The sequence below is a fragment of the Bufo gargarizans genome, chromosome 3 (genome assembly GCF_014858855.1).
Source record: "Bufo gargarizans isolate SCDJY-AF-19 chromosome 3, ASM1485885v1, whole genome shotgun sequence".
NCBI lineage: Eukaryota > Metazoa > Chordata > Amphibia > Anura > Bufonidae > Bufo > Bufo gargarizans.
The window spans coordinates 161,652,208-161,669,532 of record NC_058082.1 but is presented as its reverse complement, the minus strand read 5'-3'; the positions used below and the strand labels follow the sequence as shown (position 1 = coordinate 161,669,532).

The 17,325-nt window shown below is 46.1% G+C and overlaps 1 protein-coding gene across 4 annotated transcripts in view; it reads right to left on the bottom strand.

Annotated features, from left to right (window-relative positions):
• KMT2D (lysine methyltransferase 2D) overlaps window positions 1-17,325 on the bottom strand; it is a 134,541-nt gene that overhangs the window by 20,802 nt on the left and 96,414 nt on the right. For all 4 annotated transcript variants that reach the window (XM_044284050.1, XM_044284051.1, XM_044284052.1 and 1 more), the window contains 4 exons: window positions 13,775-13,841; window positions 12,736-12,968; window positions 5,707-11,895; window positions 2,916-3,053 (listed from right to left, as the gene is read on the bottom strand). In XM_044284050.1, the coding sequence (XP_044139985.1) occupies window positions 2,916-3,053; window positions 5,707-11,895; window positions 12,736-12,968; window positions 13,775-13,841 (6,627 nt within the window). The remainder of the gene's footprint in view (window positions 1-2,915; window positions 3,054-5,706; window positions 11,896-12,735; window positions 12,969-13,774; window positions 13,842-17,325) is intronic.

The following is a 17,325-nucleotide window of genomic DNA, read 5'->3' as shown; positions in this document are numbered from 1 at the left end:
TTAAAGGGGTTGTCTCATGACAGACAATGGGGGCATATCGCTAGGATATGCCCCCATTGTCTTATAAGTGCGGGTCTTACCGCTGGGACCCGCATCTATATCGAGAACGGAGCCGCGAAAGTGAAGGAGGACGCACTGCGCATGCATAGCCACCCTCCATTCATTTTCTATGGGGCCGGTGAAAATCGCAGAGAGTTGGCTCGGCTATTTCCGTCAAGCCCTCAGAAGTGAATGGGAGCGATGGCTGGTCATGCGCAGTGCGCTCCCATTCACTTCTATGGGGAGCCGGCTTGGTGGTGGCCGGACCGGAGTCCTCCAGCCACCACCTTGCCGAGCTCCGTTCTTGATATAGGTGCAGGTCCAAGCGGTGGGACCCGCACCTATAAAGACAATAGGAGCATATCCTAGTGATATGCCTGATGAGCCAACCCATTTCAGTATTTAAAGGGGTTCTGCACTTTCAATTAACTGATAATCTATCCTCTGGATAGATCATCAGCTTCTGATCGGCGGGGGTCAGACACCCGGGACCCCCGCCGATCAGCTGTTTGAGAAGGCAGCGGCGCTCCAGCAGCGCCGCGGCCTTCTCACTGTTTACCGCCGGGCCGCCCGCCCACTGACGTCACGACTTGTATCAACTAGAGTGGGCGCGGCTAAGCTCCATTCAAGTGAACAGAGCTTAGCCGCGCCCACTCTAGTTGATACAAGTCGTGACGTCAGTGGGCGGGCGGCCCGGCGGTAAACAGTGAGAAGGCCGCGGCGCTGCTGGAGCGCCGCTGCCTTCTCAAACAGCTGATCGGCGGGGGTCCCGGGTGTCGGACCCCCGCCGATCAGAAGCTGATGATCTATCCAGAGGATAGATCATCAGTTAATTGAAAGTGCAGAACCCCTTTAAGTATGTATCTAAAATCAGCAGAATTCGGATGACCATGCCATACACATGCAGTTTTGGCCGACAATGGCCAGAATTTTCCAGCATGGCCAACTACGTTTTCGACGTTAGTTTTTCGACAGTTGGCAGAAACCGGCCATTCTGACTCTCCTGGCTTTTTTGCATAGGGAAACCAGACCAAGAAGGAGAGACGAGAAGGGACCTGGTAGGAGTCAAAATAAGAGATGGGAGGGTGGGGGGAAATCAGTAAGGGCAAGGGATTTTAAACCATTCATTTGCCCCTTTAAAAAGGTTTCTATTTTTTTTTTTTATTAAATGGCCGCCTGCAACCTGTCCCTAGAGTGTGAGCAGGACTGGCTACCTCCACTTGCAGAGCTGCTTCCAGGGGTGAGGGGGCAAGGGCGCACTACACACTACGCTCTGACACTTGCATATAATATATATTGGTGAGTTTTCCTGTCATGCTGCTCAGCTATGATGGCATATGACTGTAGGCGCATCATTGTACAGCTGTGTAGTGATTTGGGGTATTTAGCTCACAGAGGATTTTCTAGGTTGAGTACAATTGCATCCACCTTTCAGCTGCAAGATACCGTATTTTTCACCCCATAAGGCGCATTTTTACCCCTCAAAAGTGTGGGGGAAATGCCCCAGTGTCTTATGATGTGAATACTAATGGAGCGCTTATATTATGAAAGAGCTCATTAGTACCGGAGGACCGGGAAGCAGTGAAGGCTCTCTACTCACTGCTTCCTGGTCCTCGGCTGTGAGCTGTGGCTGGGTGACTGATTTAAAGGCTGGGGGCTGATTGGAGGCATATGGGGCTCTTAGCCAAGGTCTGATTGGGGTCTGAGCTGGGGTCTAATCTGAAGTCTGATTGGGGGGGGGGGGGGGGGTTTGACCCCTATAACTTTTTTGTAATTATGTGTACGGAGCTGTATGGGGGCTCATTTTTTGCAGGGCGATCTGAACTTTTCTTTGATACCATTCTGGTGTGTGTATGACTTATTACATTTTGTTCAAGAAAATGAGGCGACCAAAAACGACAAATCGCTTTTTACCGTTTTGCTGTTTAACGTATGGGGAATATATTTTTATACTATGGGCGTTTTCACACATCACTACATCCATGATGTATATATATTTTTTCTTTCTTTTATTTTTATTTTGGGAAAAGGGCGATTTGATTTATGTTTTTTTAGTTATTTTTTTAACCTTTTTTTATTGTTCCCATAGGGAACTATAAACATGCAATCTCATAGACCCCAATGCACTAGCATTGGAATCTATGAGAAAATTGCTCATTTCCTATGGTGCCCTATTACAGGCAAAGGCTCCATAGGAAATACTATGCAGCAGCCTCCTGTCATTCACAAAGAGCTACGGCTCCTACAATCGACGCATGGGGAAGCCAGAGCACCACCGGAAGAGTGTGGTTTCGGTTTTCAGTGCGCTCAGATGAAGTGGTCAGGATTGACCATGGCATCTGAGGGGTTAAATGTCCGTGATCGGCAGGCATTACTGCTATCGCACCCGCAGAGCTCAGGAGCGGGCGCCATCTTTAAAGACCTGGCCAGCGCCATACTATTACGGTACTGGTCGGGAAGGGGTTAAAAGGTGGAATTAGAGTACAACTTGTCCCACAAAAAACAAGCCCTCATATGGCTATGTGAAAAAAAATAAAAAATAAAAAAAGTTATGGTCCCAGAAAGGCAGGGAGTGAGAAAAAAATAAAAAAATAAAAAACCCTCTAAAAAAGTGTTATGGGTGTGAATATTTATGCAATCAGTATTTTAGTACTTTATTTATTACACACTACAAGATTTCAGTTTGTTTTTCAATTGAAGTGTACAGATTGTAGGGGACAAAGGTGGAAAGAGTTCTGAAATGATTGAGTTTGAACAGGGGTGCGCAGGCTTTTTACATCCACTGTACGGGCTTGGCACACCGCTGCCCAATAACCCTGGATAATGAAGACGATAAACCTATGTACTCGTCTACAAAGTAAGTAAAAGGGAAATACCTGCTTGAGCTGTTTCACAATCGCTTCTGGTGATTTTAGGCTGTCCTCCCTGCGAATCTTTTTGCGGGAGTTTGGTACCTTCTCGTTGGTTTTCTGCGCCCGTTTTGGTTTGGGTACAGTCTTTTTTGAACAGATGTCCTGAAGAAAAATAAATAAATTAAAAACCAAAAGAGTAGTTAAAGGTGACCCAATTTTGATATACACAAAACCTATGAAGACTGGCACTCTACCTGTTGCGGCTGAACCTCCAGCCATAATAAAAACAATCAGGGCTACATAGAACCATGGTTGGGTGACGGGGCTTAAATATGTAATTACATGAGTAATACACCGCACATAGAAAAGCTCTGTGCACACAGCTTTTAGCTGCAATTAGAAGGGAGATGTACTGCAGGCTACTCACACCCAACAGCTTCTGGATGACTATTTCCTCCAAATCCAGGGTCAAAGGCTGTTGAGCAGAGGCAGTTTGCATCTCATGAGCATGGCTCCTGCCTTCATGTGTCTTTAGTGCTCCCTCTGACATCTTCCACCTGAAAACATGTGTATGTTCCTTCATACAATACCTTCTTAGGACAACGAGAGTGGTACAGCTCCATACACCTCCTTAAAAGGGGTTTTCCAGGAGTTTTATACCGATAACATATCCTCTGAATAAGCAAGGTACATTGTATAGTGGGTCTGCTTGGTATCGCGCTCGGTCCCATTCACTTATATGGGGCTGAGCTGCACGTAGGCCACGTGACTGATGAACGTGTCGTCACTGACCTAAGAAAAGCAGTGAGAAGGCAGCGGCGGTGCTGCACAGGAACGCTGGAGTCTTCTCAAACAGCTGATGGGCAGGGGTCCTGGGTGTCGGATTTCCACCGATCAGATACTGATGACCTGCACTGAGGATTGGTCATCAGTAGTAAAGTCATGGAAAACTCTTAATCCAAAAAGGCTGCATTAAGAAGGTGCCATACTGTGTTGCAGTAATCTTGGTGCGTATTTGCAGGGTTGAGGATGGAAGAAGGACTAAAAGACACATGACTAACCTGTAAACAAATGAGAGCTAAGCCTCTTTCCCTACAAGTAGTTGTGCGGGGGTGGCACATCAATATACCCTACGGCAGAAGATCAAGAGGTGCCCTGATATGGAGTCTGAACATGGTGACAAAACCACATCAGCTATTAAACTGTAAATGAGTAAACCTTGGCCAAAAAAATAAATAAAAAATCATCAATTGGAAACGTATGAACGCACAGTTCACGCGTTATGAATGGATCATTATATACCCTGTGACTGGTCAACAAAATTTCAAAAACTTAAAGGGAACGTCATCAAAAAATGACCTATTGTTTAAATCACATCTAAGTAAAACTTTTAAGAATTTTTGGCGTTTTTGTTTTTTTCCCTTTCATGTCAATATCTATATTTAAACAAAAACCATAAAATCCTGCAATTTTTACAATGGCCACTATGCCTAACAATCAGAGCCACTTCTTGGTCTGTACAGATCACTTTACTGCAGTTATTTGCTTATCATTACAGGCAGGGATTAGAACGACAGCAGCTCTGTGTATAGATAACACAAAATCCACCAATCCCAATAGGCGATTGTCTCACCTCTACGACCCAATGGGCATGCGACCACCCTCCATCCATCTCTATGGGAGTGCTGAAAATAGCCAGGCAGCGCCATTTTTGGAAGTCTTGTTTAAAGAGGCTCTGTCACCCGGTTCAACCCTACCCCACCAGGCATATAGACTGCTAGGGCTGATGACTGACATATTCCTTGCAATGCCGGCCTTCTGCTCCTAATCACACCCCCATGTCCTTTGATTGACAGCGCTAGACCCGCCAGTCTAGCGCCGGTTTCCTGCACCTGCACACTCGCTTCCATGACGACATGTGCGCACTGGACATATACACAAGCCGGGTCAGAAGGAAAAGATCCAGTGCGCACGTACCGGCACGGATGCGAGTGCGCAGGATATCACTGCCGTTCTAGCGCTGTCAATCAAAGGACATGGCGGCGTGTTTAGGTGCAGAAGGCCAGCATTAGCAAGGGATGGGGGTGTCGCAGGAGCAGTGCTCGGAAGGCATAAGCCCACACCAAGTGCTTGAATTCCTCATTTGCATATTTTAAAAGTAGATTTTTCGTCACACCGGACCTACTACATGAGAAATAAAAGGTATGGCTTTTGTCTGCGTCATAAGCCCTACCCCTTTAAATGAACGAGAAGTGCACCGCGAAAGCGTGGCCACCGCTCCATTCACTTCTATGGAGCTTACGGAAACGGGCTATTTTCAGCAGTCCCATAAAAATTTATTAAGGGCAGCCACACATGTGCGGTGAGGTGCACCCTCCAGCACTTTGCGGGCTCCGTTCTATGTACAGGTGCAGGTCGCAGCGGTGGCACCCGCACCTATCAGTCATTGGGGGCATATCTTAGAGAAAACGCCCCCAATGTCCAAAATGGGAATGCTGCTTTAATGCGTTATATGCTGTTAAGAACAGCTCAGGCAAGATGACAGCCACCAAGATCATGTTCAGGAAATAGAATTAAAAAATATATAATAATATTATTATTATTATTATTATTATTAATAATAAATAATATCATCAAAAATCCTAAAATAAAAGTACATTGGAAAAAAGGATGTGTCTGGTTTTAACTGGCAGAAAACATTTCAGTGATGCATTCTCTTTTTATATACGTTTTTTTAAATCAGTATGGCCCCATCTATCCAAAATGAACCTGAATGAGACATTCCTTAAAATAATGTTAAAAAACTGTAACATACCTCTTTAATACAAGGTGTAGTTTGTAGTTTCTGCTCCAGAACAGTCAACTTATTGTCAATGTGCCCATTTATGTCCGCATGAATGCCATCGGAGGAGCGCTGTGATGCAAGCTGCACCGTCTTTGCACGCAGCAGTTTCTGCAGGAGGAGATGTCCGGCTTCTCCTTTGGCTGCAATACTTTGTGGCTCACTATTTGCCTCACGTTTTATGTCCTCGCTGCCAAAAACACTCTCATCCATAGACCCTTCAGTAAGCTTGGATACCTGAACCCCTTCTCCATTCTCAAGAGAATCAACAGGACCAGTTTTGTCGTCTTGAACAGTCTCATCTACCTTCATGCCCTCCTCCTGGGAGGAAGGTTCTCCAGATTCATTGGGGCAAGACTTGCTACCAACCTCAACAACAGCTTCAATGTCTTTTGATCCCTCTACCGGATTTAGTGGCTCATCTGATGCATTATCAGAATTGTGAACGTCAGCAGTTTTCTCACCCTGAGCAAAGTCAACTGTGGTAGTAGCTGGTAACTCAGAGTCTTCTGTCGATCTTTGTGTCAAGTTGTGTTGGGCAGCCTTTGGATCCCCACCAGACTCTGTAGCATTTCCATGCTCACTGACGGATGCGTTTTGACTTTCCATTTGTGAGGTTGCCGCAGTAAAAGGACACGAGGTTTCAGGAGTCTCTTTCTTTGGTTCCTGTAGAGTCCCCAGCTGCAGCTGCGCTTGTTGCTGGCGCAATTGCTGTATATGCATCTGAAGCTGCTGTTGTAGCTGAAGCTGTTTCTGTGGTGGCTGATTGAGCATTTGTTGCTTCAGCTGCAGAATTTGCTGCACTTGCTGAATCTGATGAGGTTGAAGCTGTTTGTGATGCTGCAAGGGACTCTGTTTTAATAGTGACATCTGCTGCAGCTGAACCTGAGGCGACTGCTGTTGGATATTCTGTTGCGGCATCGGAGCTAAATTTTGCGCCAACTGAGTTTTTGCTTCAAAGGATTGCTGGGTGGCCGTCTGCGGTTGGGTTTGTTGCAGGTGTATCTGAACAGCTTGTTTCTGATGCATTTGTTTTAACTGTATCTGTTGTATTTGGTTATGTTGATGCGCCATCTGCTGAATCAGTTGTGAATTTTGTGTGGGCATACGTTGGATTTGCTGAGCTACTTGCACATGTTGCAGCTGCTGCAGCTGCATTTGTGCTTTATTTCTGTTGGGCTGCATTTGCTGTTGCAGATTGGTTGGCTGCACTTGCGGACACGGCTGCAACACTTGAGAGGTTTGATTGGGCAAGGTTTGCGGCTGATGACCTTGCTGCACTGCTTGTGACTGAGAACTCATGTGTTGCGTCTGCTGGAGAACTTGCTGTGTCTGGTGAATTTGCTGCAAGTGTGGCTGAGCAGGACCCTGCTGTGGCATCACTTGGAAAGAGGATAATGACTGTTGACCTGCTTGCAGCTGTACCGACTGAGTCTGCTGCGTCAGAATGGGTTCCTTTTGGTGGGTAGCTTGATCAGTCTCTTTTGAATCCTGAGATTGGTCAATGTGTTCATTTGTCTCTGGGTTCCCAGGATGTGAAGATTCCTGCTTCTCCTGTTCTGGTTTTTGTGGCATTTGAGGATGGCTAAGCGATGGTGATCCACTCTGGCTCTGGTGTACTTCATTTTGTTGATTTAAGTTTTCCATTTGTGGTGATTGTTGGACTCTTGCTTGACTAATGTGTAAATGTTGTTGTACCTGAGACGCTGTCTGCTGCGCATGCGGCCCCTGTGACTGCTTCACTTGCTGTTTTGTTAACTGTGTTTGCTGCAAAATCTGGTGTTGTGTCTGTAACAACTGCATCTGTTGATGCTGCTGTGTTTGCTGTAACTGTTGCTGTATCTGCTGTAATTGTTGCTGGGTCTCTACAGATGACTGTGTTTGTTGAACTGTCTGCAGCTGTTGCTGTTTTTGCTGCAAATGATGCAGCTGTTGCTGTGATTGTAACAGCTGTATCTGCTGTTGCTGTGCCTGTTGCAAAAGTTGCAGCTGCTGTGTTTGAGGCAGTTGATGAGCTTGCTGTTGGAGTTGCACTTGGACATTTTGCAACTGATGTTGCTGCGTCTGTGGCGACTGCTGCAGCTGAGGAAACTGTTGCTGTTGTGACTGTTGCAACTGCTGAAGTTGCTGTGCCTGCTGTAGTTGAAGATGCTGCTGTGCCCGATGCTGATTCTGATGTTGTTGGCTTTGCTGCAACTGCTGGAGTTGTTGTTGAGTTTGCTGCATCTGTTGCTGTGTCTGTGGCATCTGTTGTGAAGGCTGCTGCAACTGCTGCTGAGTCTGCTGCAACTGCTGCTGAGTCTGCTGCAACTGCTGCTGAGTCTGCTGCTGTTGCTGAGCCTGCTGCAACTGCTGGAGCTGCTGTTGCAAAGGCTGCTGCTGCAACTGCTGGAGCTGCTGCTGTTGCAAAGGCTGCTGCTGCAATTGCTGAAGCTGCTGCTGTTGCAAAGGCTGCTGCAACTGCTGAGTCTGCTGCAACTGCTGGAGCTGCTGCTGAGTCTGCTGCAACTGCTGGAGCTGCTGCTGTTGCAAAGGCTGCTGCGACTGCTGCAGCTGCTGCTGTTGCAAAGGCTGCTGCGTCTGCTGCTGTTGCAAAGGCTGCTGCAATTGCTGGGGCTGCTGCAACTGCTGGAGCTGCTGTTGTTGCAAAGGCTGCTGCTGAGTCTGCTGCAACTGCTGTTGTGAAGGCTGCTGCTGAGTCTGCTGCAACTGCTGTTGTGAAGGCTGCTGCTGAGTCTGCTGCAACTGCTGTTGTGAAGGCTGCTGCAACTGCTGTGTTGGATGCAACTGCTGGAGCTGTTGCTGTGTTGGATGCAACTGCTGCTGGAGCTGTTGTGTTGGATGCAACTGCTGCTGGAGCTGTTGTGTTGGATGCAGCTGAAGCTGCTGTTGCTGAGCCTGCTGCTGTAGTTGCTGCTGGGCCTGCTGCAGCTGCTGTTGCTGCTGGGCCTGCTGCAGCTGCTGGGCCTGCTGCAGCTGTTGTTGCTGCTGGGCCTGCTGCAGCTGCTGTTGTGCCTGCTGCTGTTGTTGCGCCTGCTGCAGCTGCTGCTGTTGTTGTGCCTGCTGCAGCTGCTGTTGTTGTGCCTGCTGCAGCTGCTGTTGTTGTGCCTGCTGCAGCTGTTGTTGTTGTTGTGCCTGCTGCAGCTGCTGCTGTTGTTGCGCCTGCTGCAGCTGGGCCTGCTGCAACTGCTGGAGCTGCTGTTGAGTCTGCTGCAACTGCGGAGTCTGCTGCAACTGCTGGAGGTGCTGCTGAGTCTGCTGTTGTTGTGGAGCCTGCTGCAACTGCTGCTGCTGTTGTTGTTGTGGAGCCTGCTGCAACTGCTGCTGTTGTTGTTGTGGAGCCTGCTGCAACTGATGAAGTTGCTGCTGAGACTGCTGTAACTGTTGGACTTGCTGTTTCTGTTGAGCTTGCTGCAGTTGTTGGAGCTGCTGCTGTGTCAACTGGCTGATTTGTTGCTGCTGCTGAGTATGCATCACCTGTTGAATTTGGTGCAACTGCTGGACAGACTGACGCTGCTGTTGCGTTTGCTGCAGTTGTTTTTGCAACTGTTGTAGTTGCTGTTGTGTTTGCTGCAGCTGTTGCTGTACCAGCTGCAACTGCTGGAGTTGCTGAGGAGACTGCTGTAATTGTTGAAGCTGCTGCCGAGTCTGCTGTAACTGCTGTAGCTGTTGCTGCAGGTGCTGTAACTGCTGAGTCAATTGTTGCTGTTGAGCCAAGTTTAACTGTTGTTGTGGTGTCTGTTGCAGAGCCTGGGCCTGCTGCGGCATAGCTGTTTGCTGCAATGGCTGTGCTTGCAACTGATGTTGTTGCACTTGCGTAATTTGCTTTTGATGTAGTTGTTGCTGAGTCACATGCAGTTGCTGCTGCCGTGCTTGCTGGAGCTGTTGTGGTACCTGCTGTATTTGATGTTGTACTAGCTGAGGCTGAGACAACTGCTGTACTTGCTGTTTGGACTGTTGCATTTGCTGCAGCTGTTGTTGACTTTGAAGAGGCTGTTGTAACTGAATTTGTTGTACTTGTGGTATCTGTTGTGCCTGCACCTGCTGTATTTGCTGGGCTTGTGGCAGCTGAACAGACTGACCCTGTTGTGTCTGCCCCAACTGCACCTGCTGATTTTGCTGAGGCTGCTGCAGCTGCTGATGTGCTTGCTGCTGCATTTGATACTGTAGTGCCTGTTGGTGAGCTGATGATACTTGCTGAGGCAATCTATACTGAGGTGGAGGTTGATGGGTCATAAGTCTTACGCCTGAAGTCGTCTGACATTGTTGGCCTGAAGCAGTCTCCTGATGCTGACTAGTATATCTACCCACTGGAGATTTTAACAAGGAGTTCTGATCAAGTTCAGAAGCTTGCGGTGTTTCTACCATGGTTTCTAGTTTAACATTCTGTATAGCTGCAGTAGAATTTTCTTCGACAAAAGGCGCTTGTTCAGTTACTCCCTGTCGAACTTGGAAACACCCTTCTAGGGTTGTCTGATTTCCAGCAGCACTATTTGGACCTGAAGAATTGGACTGGGCAGATTGCAATGGATCCTGACTTGTAGCCTGTCTAAGAGCTTGGCTCTGAGCTTGCTGATGTCTCTGTATAAGAATTGCCTGTAATTGCTGCTGCTGTTGGGGCGTTAAATGACGCAACTGTGGATTCTTTGCAATAATTCCCTGAAGCTGAGCTCTTATGTGAGCCATGAGCTGGGTGTTTTGTAATGCCATCAGGTTAGAGGCATATGGAGCTGATGGTCTCTGTTGCCCTAATGTATTAGGTAGGTGCTGTCCCAAATTATCTTTGGCCAGTTCATTACCCTGCATCTGTATTGGACTTTGACCTACAATCCTCTGTACCTGGACCAGATTTGGTTGCTGTGATGGGGCAGCAGAAGTGTGAGGGTTATCTTGATGGAGAGGATTCAGAGTAGTGTTTTGCACTTGATCTGGCCTTAGCTGGGCCCCAAGACTCTGCACACCCGGTTGTTGTGGAGACAAAATACCATGGTGCTGCTGTCTTACAGATGGCTGCAGTGGACTGCTTGAATCATATAGCGCATGTTCTTGATCAGAAGACTGATTTAACTTTTGGCTGTCCTCTGCCATGAGTGGAGCTTGCAAATTTGTTTCTTGGTTCACGGGGCCAATTGAATGACTCCGCTGTTCCAGAGGCCGCTGATCAATGGGTTCTTGTGTTCCTGGGCTGCTATTTGCCTGTTGAACACCTTGTTGCTGTCCTTGAATTTCTGTGCTTTCATGACGTAGTGAGCCCTCACTCAGGTCTCCATCCTTGCTATTCATGTTTTGTTGCATGTGAATATTTTGAGGATGGCCAGATAGGCTTAAAGTTGCAGACAGGGTTTGCCCTGTTACAGTCTGTTGCCCTAATGTACTTCCGGCTTGACTTAACACTGTCTGCTGTTGGAGATGTGTCACGCCAATCAAATTTTGCTGAGGTTGTGACAACACAAGGTGAGGCCCTACAACATTTTGTTGCGCCACTGGAGATGGACCCAAAACTCTTTGCGGTTGCTGACCAATTAAAATATGTCTTTGTTGGGCTGTGTGATGCTGTAAAGCAGAAGACTGTGGATGACCCATAACAGTCTGAGGAACTTGGGAGGGAGATTGTTGTACTACCAGTCCATGCGAGTTTCCAATTAACCCATGCTGCTTGGTCAAAATTGCTTGGGATAAGTTGCTCTGAGGGGAAAGTGGAAAATTCTGATGTTGTTGCTGCTGCTGTTTCTGAACTAACTGCAATCTCTGTTGCTGAAGTTGACGTTCTTGAATCATCCTTTGCTCAGGAGTTAGACCCTGCAGGGCCTGAGGAGTTGAATAAAAACCGCCAGAGGTTCCAGGAAGGACTGCATTATTTCCCTGAGCTTGATGCTGCTGCTGGGGTAGTGACTTCACATAAGAAGCACCATGTTGTGTTTGCATGGCTAAACCTGGCTGTAGGCCACGTAGATTTGCAGCTTGTGCGACAAGCTGGTTGTGTGGCAAAGATGATGGTGGTTGTATACCGTGTCCACTGACTATTGAACCTGGTGCTTTGGTCAACACCCTGGAGTTTTGGTTTGGACTAACAGGAAGGATGCCACAGTTCTGTTGTTGTTGCTGCTGCTTGTTTCTATACTCTGTCATCAGGTTTGTATGCTCCTTCTGCTGTTTACGAACCTGGAAATAAATAAATGGTAAATGTACTTAGATGAGGAAGAAACAAATAATCTGTTGCAAAGGTTGGAGGGCTTGGGACACACTTGTGTGAAGGAATGATCCTACAGCATAACTGATACTGTCAACATAGATAAATGTTATTGACCGACAGAATTTCCACAGAGCGGCAGCATCACCCAGCTGCGGTGGCCAATATTTGCACAAATTAGCAGGTTAATAGAAAGATTACCTTCAAATTTGTACGGTCACTGGCGAGATGCACTCGGCACATGGAAACCCAGCCTTTGACCTTGTTAAACTGCTGACACTACCAGCTATGGACTAGAGCTATTAGCACAAACAGTTTATTATCAGGAGTATTGAGTATATGAAGTTTTATTCTGCCAGATTCCATTGCTGCAAGCACACTTCACAGCCCCTCCTCTTTATTCTGGGTGACAGCTGCAGTGGTCTTCTAGTGGTGGCTACAGCTGTCACTCAGAGGGGCTGTGAAAAAGCTCAAGGTAGAGAGCACTTCCCTTCGAAGATCCGCCTCCACTGCACTTGCAGAATAGAAGTTCAGGATTACACTATTTCTGATAAAAGGTTTGTGCTGTCAACAGTTTAGCATGGTCAAAAATGCTGACAGATTCCATTTTTAATACTTATACTGGACTACAGAATTATATAACCAACAGCTCTCAAAAATAGAAATCCAGCAAAAAGGTGAAGTATCAAGTTTATCAATAATGAAAAGGCAATATATCTTTGAAAGTGCTTTTTGTGCTTTTACCCTGGGGGACAGGCAACTAAATTCATTGTTTAAACTTTTTAGTAAAGTGTTTTTCCCCATTGACATACCTGGTCCAGCTGCTTCTGGATCTTGCTTTGTTGTTCAGTTACTAGTTTTAACTTCTCTGCATCTGCCTCTGGAAACTCTCTCCCAGCTTTCTTGGCTGTTCTTTGTTTCGCACACAAAGCTTTGCGGGATTTCCTGTGCACACCAATTTGCTCTTCCAACACTTTCAGTTGCATTTGCAAGAGCTGTTGAGTGTGGAAAAGCCATTCTTCATACTGACGCTGGTCTGCTTCATCTTCAAAATTGCAAGGAAAAAAAAAAAAAGGTCAATGGTCTGCTACTGGATTTCGTAACCACTAGCACGCCATAGAAAGTTCCTGAATTCAAAGTAGGGACCGCAGTACAACCGTCCTCGGAACATATGCGTTTTCATTCTTGGGAAGAGGTCCCCACAAGTACACAGCAGGAACCTCCCATAAACCTAAATTATTATTTCAGCAATATTGACAGTCGTTAAAGATCAGTCACCTCTTCTAACATGTATGTATTAGTCACTACTTGCATTTCCCACATAATGACAATTCTCAAACAGTGTTGTGCCATTCCTCTATTATTCAGACTAAACGTTTATGGATGAACTTCCAGTGGTCTTAGGTAAAGGTCCATCTGGGTGTTACTGGTTGGGGAGGGGACCTTGCAAAGTTGGACACTGGCAGCACTGACTGGATAGTATCAGGCTGTGCAGAGAATAACACCCATCTGGACCTTCATTACAAACTACTAGTAACTCATTCATAACTTCTAGCAGGAATAATAAAGGAATGGCACATCAGAGTTATATGATTGCTCCAGAATAGTTACTGCGTGAGGATTACAAGTAGTTACTAAAACAGACAAGTCAGGAGAATTGACAGGTCCTTTTTACAGCAGAAGATTGGGATATGCAACAGCCTTTACTTTATAGGTTATCAGATCCGCCTTTAGCTGTATTATTTCAAATGCAAAGTCATGGAAATAAAAAAAGTTTCCCTTTAAAATAGGCATTAGTGGTGGTGAAGTACCAGGCAAATAACAAAATATTAAAGAAATCAAAATACATACTGATCACTCCCTGGACAAATGCAGGAGGATTGGGTCGTGGCTGCATGTGATCAATGGGATTTTTTTCCTAAAGAATAAAAAATTATCATAATTTAGATGGTATTAAGTTGTGCCGACTACTCTTAGTTTACAGTATTTACTAAGCAACTTAAAAAATAAACTTGTCACATTTAGAAGAGTAACTTCACTGTACATAAACTTTTGATATGGCAGAGTGACCTATGATCGCAATTGGATTCCCACAGGTCAAAACCTAAGACCCCCGCTGATTGGTAAAACTAGTCGTTAGAATGAGCAGCGTCTCTCCTTGCTGCTGAAGATGACCTCAGACTTTCGGTGAGGTAGTCATCACTTCCACCTTCAGCAGCAAGGAGAGACTGCTCTCAGTTGAGCTCTTGTAGTTACTTGTTTTAGTGACTGGCAGGGGTCTCGGTGCTCGGACCCCCACCAATTAAAACCTTCAATAGGTGATTCTATTATTTTTTTTATGCAACATGTAGCCGTGTTCATAGATCTCAATAGTAGTTAAGTACACTTGTTTACTTTTATAGAGACAAACCTGTGCGGTGGTAGGGAAGCAAGGGGGGTCTTGTTACTGTGCGGCTGATGGTTACCAAACCAAACCTGAGCATGTACATTGTGCTTATTCAGCCTGACCGGGTTTAGGAGACAACAGCGATTCTTTGCTGTTCCACTATTAGTCGTCAATGCAACAGCAATGGTCCATAGATAAGCTGTGTCCATCACCTGTGCTGAATAGTGGATCCTGTGTTATCTATACGTAGATGTTATCTTTTCTTGTAATCCTGGCTGTGAAATGACTGCTAAAAAGGGATCTCAACAGAACCAGAACTGACAGTCTATTATTAGGCTTGGCCCCCTTTCAGATGAGAGAGCTCCACGCATTGGACTTGCAACGCAAGTAGACGGCAGCTCCTGTATTGGATGACACTGACATAATGCTGTCAGTGTTATACAATACATTCCAGAACTCTAAGGGTTACATAGCATCATAAATCAATATAATGCTATGTCATCCTATCAGTGCTGGGGTTCAGCTGTTGCATACTCAGGCTGCAAGTCCGATGCGTGGAACTCGCTCATCTGAAAGGGGCCTTAGGCTAAGTTTATATATGCATTGTGAACTCTGGCAGAGGAACGTACCTGGCATACCCGAATAAAGCTACTTTCAAACACGCATTTTGGGCGGATCCGTCATGGAGCTGCACAAACTGATCAGTTACAATAATAAAACCGCATGCATCCGTTATGAACGGATCAAGTTGTATTAACTGTAACATAGCCAAGACTGATCCGTCATGAACTCCACTGAAAGTCAATGGGAGACAGATCAGTTTTCTATTGTGCCAGATTGTGTCAGAGAAAACAGATCCGCCCTCATAACTTACATTGTGTGCCAGGACGGATCCGTTTGGCTCAGTTTCGTCAAGTGGATAGCAAAATGCTGCAGGCAGTGTTTTGGTGTCCGCCTCCAGAGCAGAATGGTGACTGATCGGAGGAAAACTGATGCATTCTGAGCGGATCCTTTTCCATTCAAAATGCATTAGGGCAAAACTGATACATTTTGGACCGCTTGTGAGAGCCCATGAAGGATCTCACAAATGGAAAGCCAAAACGCGAGTGTGAAAGTAGTCTAAGGCCACCCATCGCCGGATCTCCATTTACTACACTAGGATTCGGACACTTTCTGCATAAATATGCTGGCTTTCAACTGGACAATAAGTCCTGCATGTGCAGGACTATTTGCCCAGCCGAATGACTGCATTTATACCAGAAAGTAGCTGGATCCCTGTCAGATCCTGTTGTAGTCAACGGGGATCTGTCAGTGTGCAGCTCTGTCTGACTATGCCAGATACAGTGTAAGTCTGTTCCTTTGCCAGGATATGTGAACTTCGCCTAACCGGCCAGTGCAAGAACTATAGGACTGGAATTTTGTGTCTAAATATAGTGACATATGAAATGAAGAGTATCAAAATTGGGTTTTTGTACTTACAGTAAAATCAGTTTCTTGTTCAATTCATTGCAGGACACAGCACCATGGGTATACGCCCAGATACCACTAGGAGGCGACACTAGATATGAAAAAGGTTGACTCTGCCCAGGTGGGCTATACCCTCTCCACAGACACTTAATCAGTTTGTACCAATAGCAATAGGAGAGAGAAACAAAAGCAAAGAACCAACATGTCCTGGACCGGGGAAGGAAGTAGAGCAGCAGCCCAGTGACAGAAAGAGAAATGAAAACAAAGGGTGGGATCTGTGTCCCCCAATGAATTGAACAAGAAACAGATTTTACGGTAAGTACAAAAATCCAGTTTTCTTGTTAATATTATTGGGGGACACAGCACTATGGGATGTCCCAAAGCAGCCCCCGAGGGTGGGAAGGAAATCTCATGCAAAAAGATGGTCGCACAGGTGCAGGAGAACCATGTTACCCAACAGGACCAGGAGAGGCCATAGCATGAAATAGTAGATAGAAAACTAAGGAAGTGAGCCGAGAGGCTCCAGGAAGAGTCCAAAGAAGAAGAAAAAAAAAATTGTGGGAGACCGCCAGGATCCCAAGGACAAGTGCCTGGGAAAAAGGCCATATGCAAAAAAGGAACAAAGGGAAACACCCAGCTCCATCCAAGGTGGGAAAAATAAAGAAGCTAGAGTATAGGGAGCAGGGCTAGATGTCCTGCGCAAGAACCGAGAGTTGAACAAGTGCACACTAGAGAGCCAGAGGAAGGAAGGATCTGAAAGAACCAGGGCTCCCCCTGAAGAAACAGGAGAGCAGCACAACCGGAAGGTGTCTGTTAACAGCCTAGCATTCTGTATATAGAAGGATGCTCCAGGAGGACCCAACAAGAAAAATTAGACCATGAGGGAACCTGGCAGGAGAGAAAATGCCTGGGAAAAAGGACAGGAGCAGTCCTGAACCAAGGAAAAAAAAAACTTCCTGGAGACAAACTAAAGGAAGACCCTGTGGACCACCCCTCGGCAAAAGGAAGGCGATTCCATAAGGCCTGGAAGCAAAGGAACCCGACTAGTAAGAGGACCCAGCAAGGAAAAACTCCAAAATTGTCTTACACCAAAAACATGGCAAACACCATGTGAAGGCCAGGGTAGAGAGGAAACAAGGAAGAACTGGAGGTTGAACAATTGAGAGAAAGAATAGCAAAGACTCACCGTGGGAAGGGAAGCAAGCCTTCTTCCAAGGGGGTCCTTGGTCATGGCCTGTTGTGCTTTTTCATAATTGTATAAAACCTTTATCTAAATATCATAATTATAGTGGATTTGATTAGATCTATAAGAGGCCATATTGCTATATGTATGTATTTCAAGATGTCCGAGAGAGGGTCATGGGAAGGACGCTGTTAATAAGATTTCTTCTCATGGGTGTACCAGTCTGAAAAGAGGCCTTCTGGTCTCCTTATGGATTTATGACAGGAGATAAGGGTGCTCTCCAGATGCAGCTGGTGCTAATTACCTCTACAGTTTGGTATTTAAATGAGGCAGAAAAGTTGTAATATCTATATACGCTTATAATCA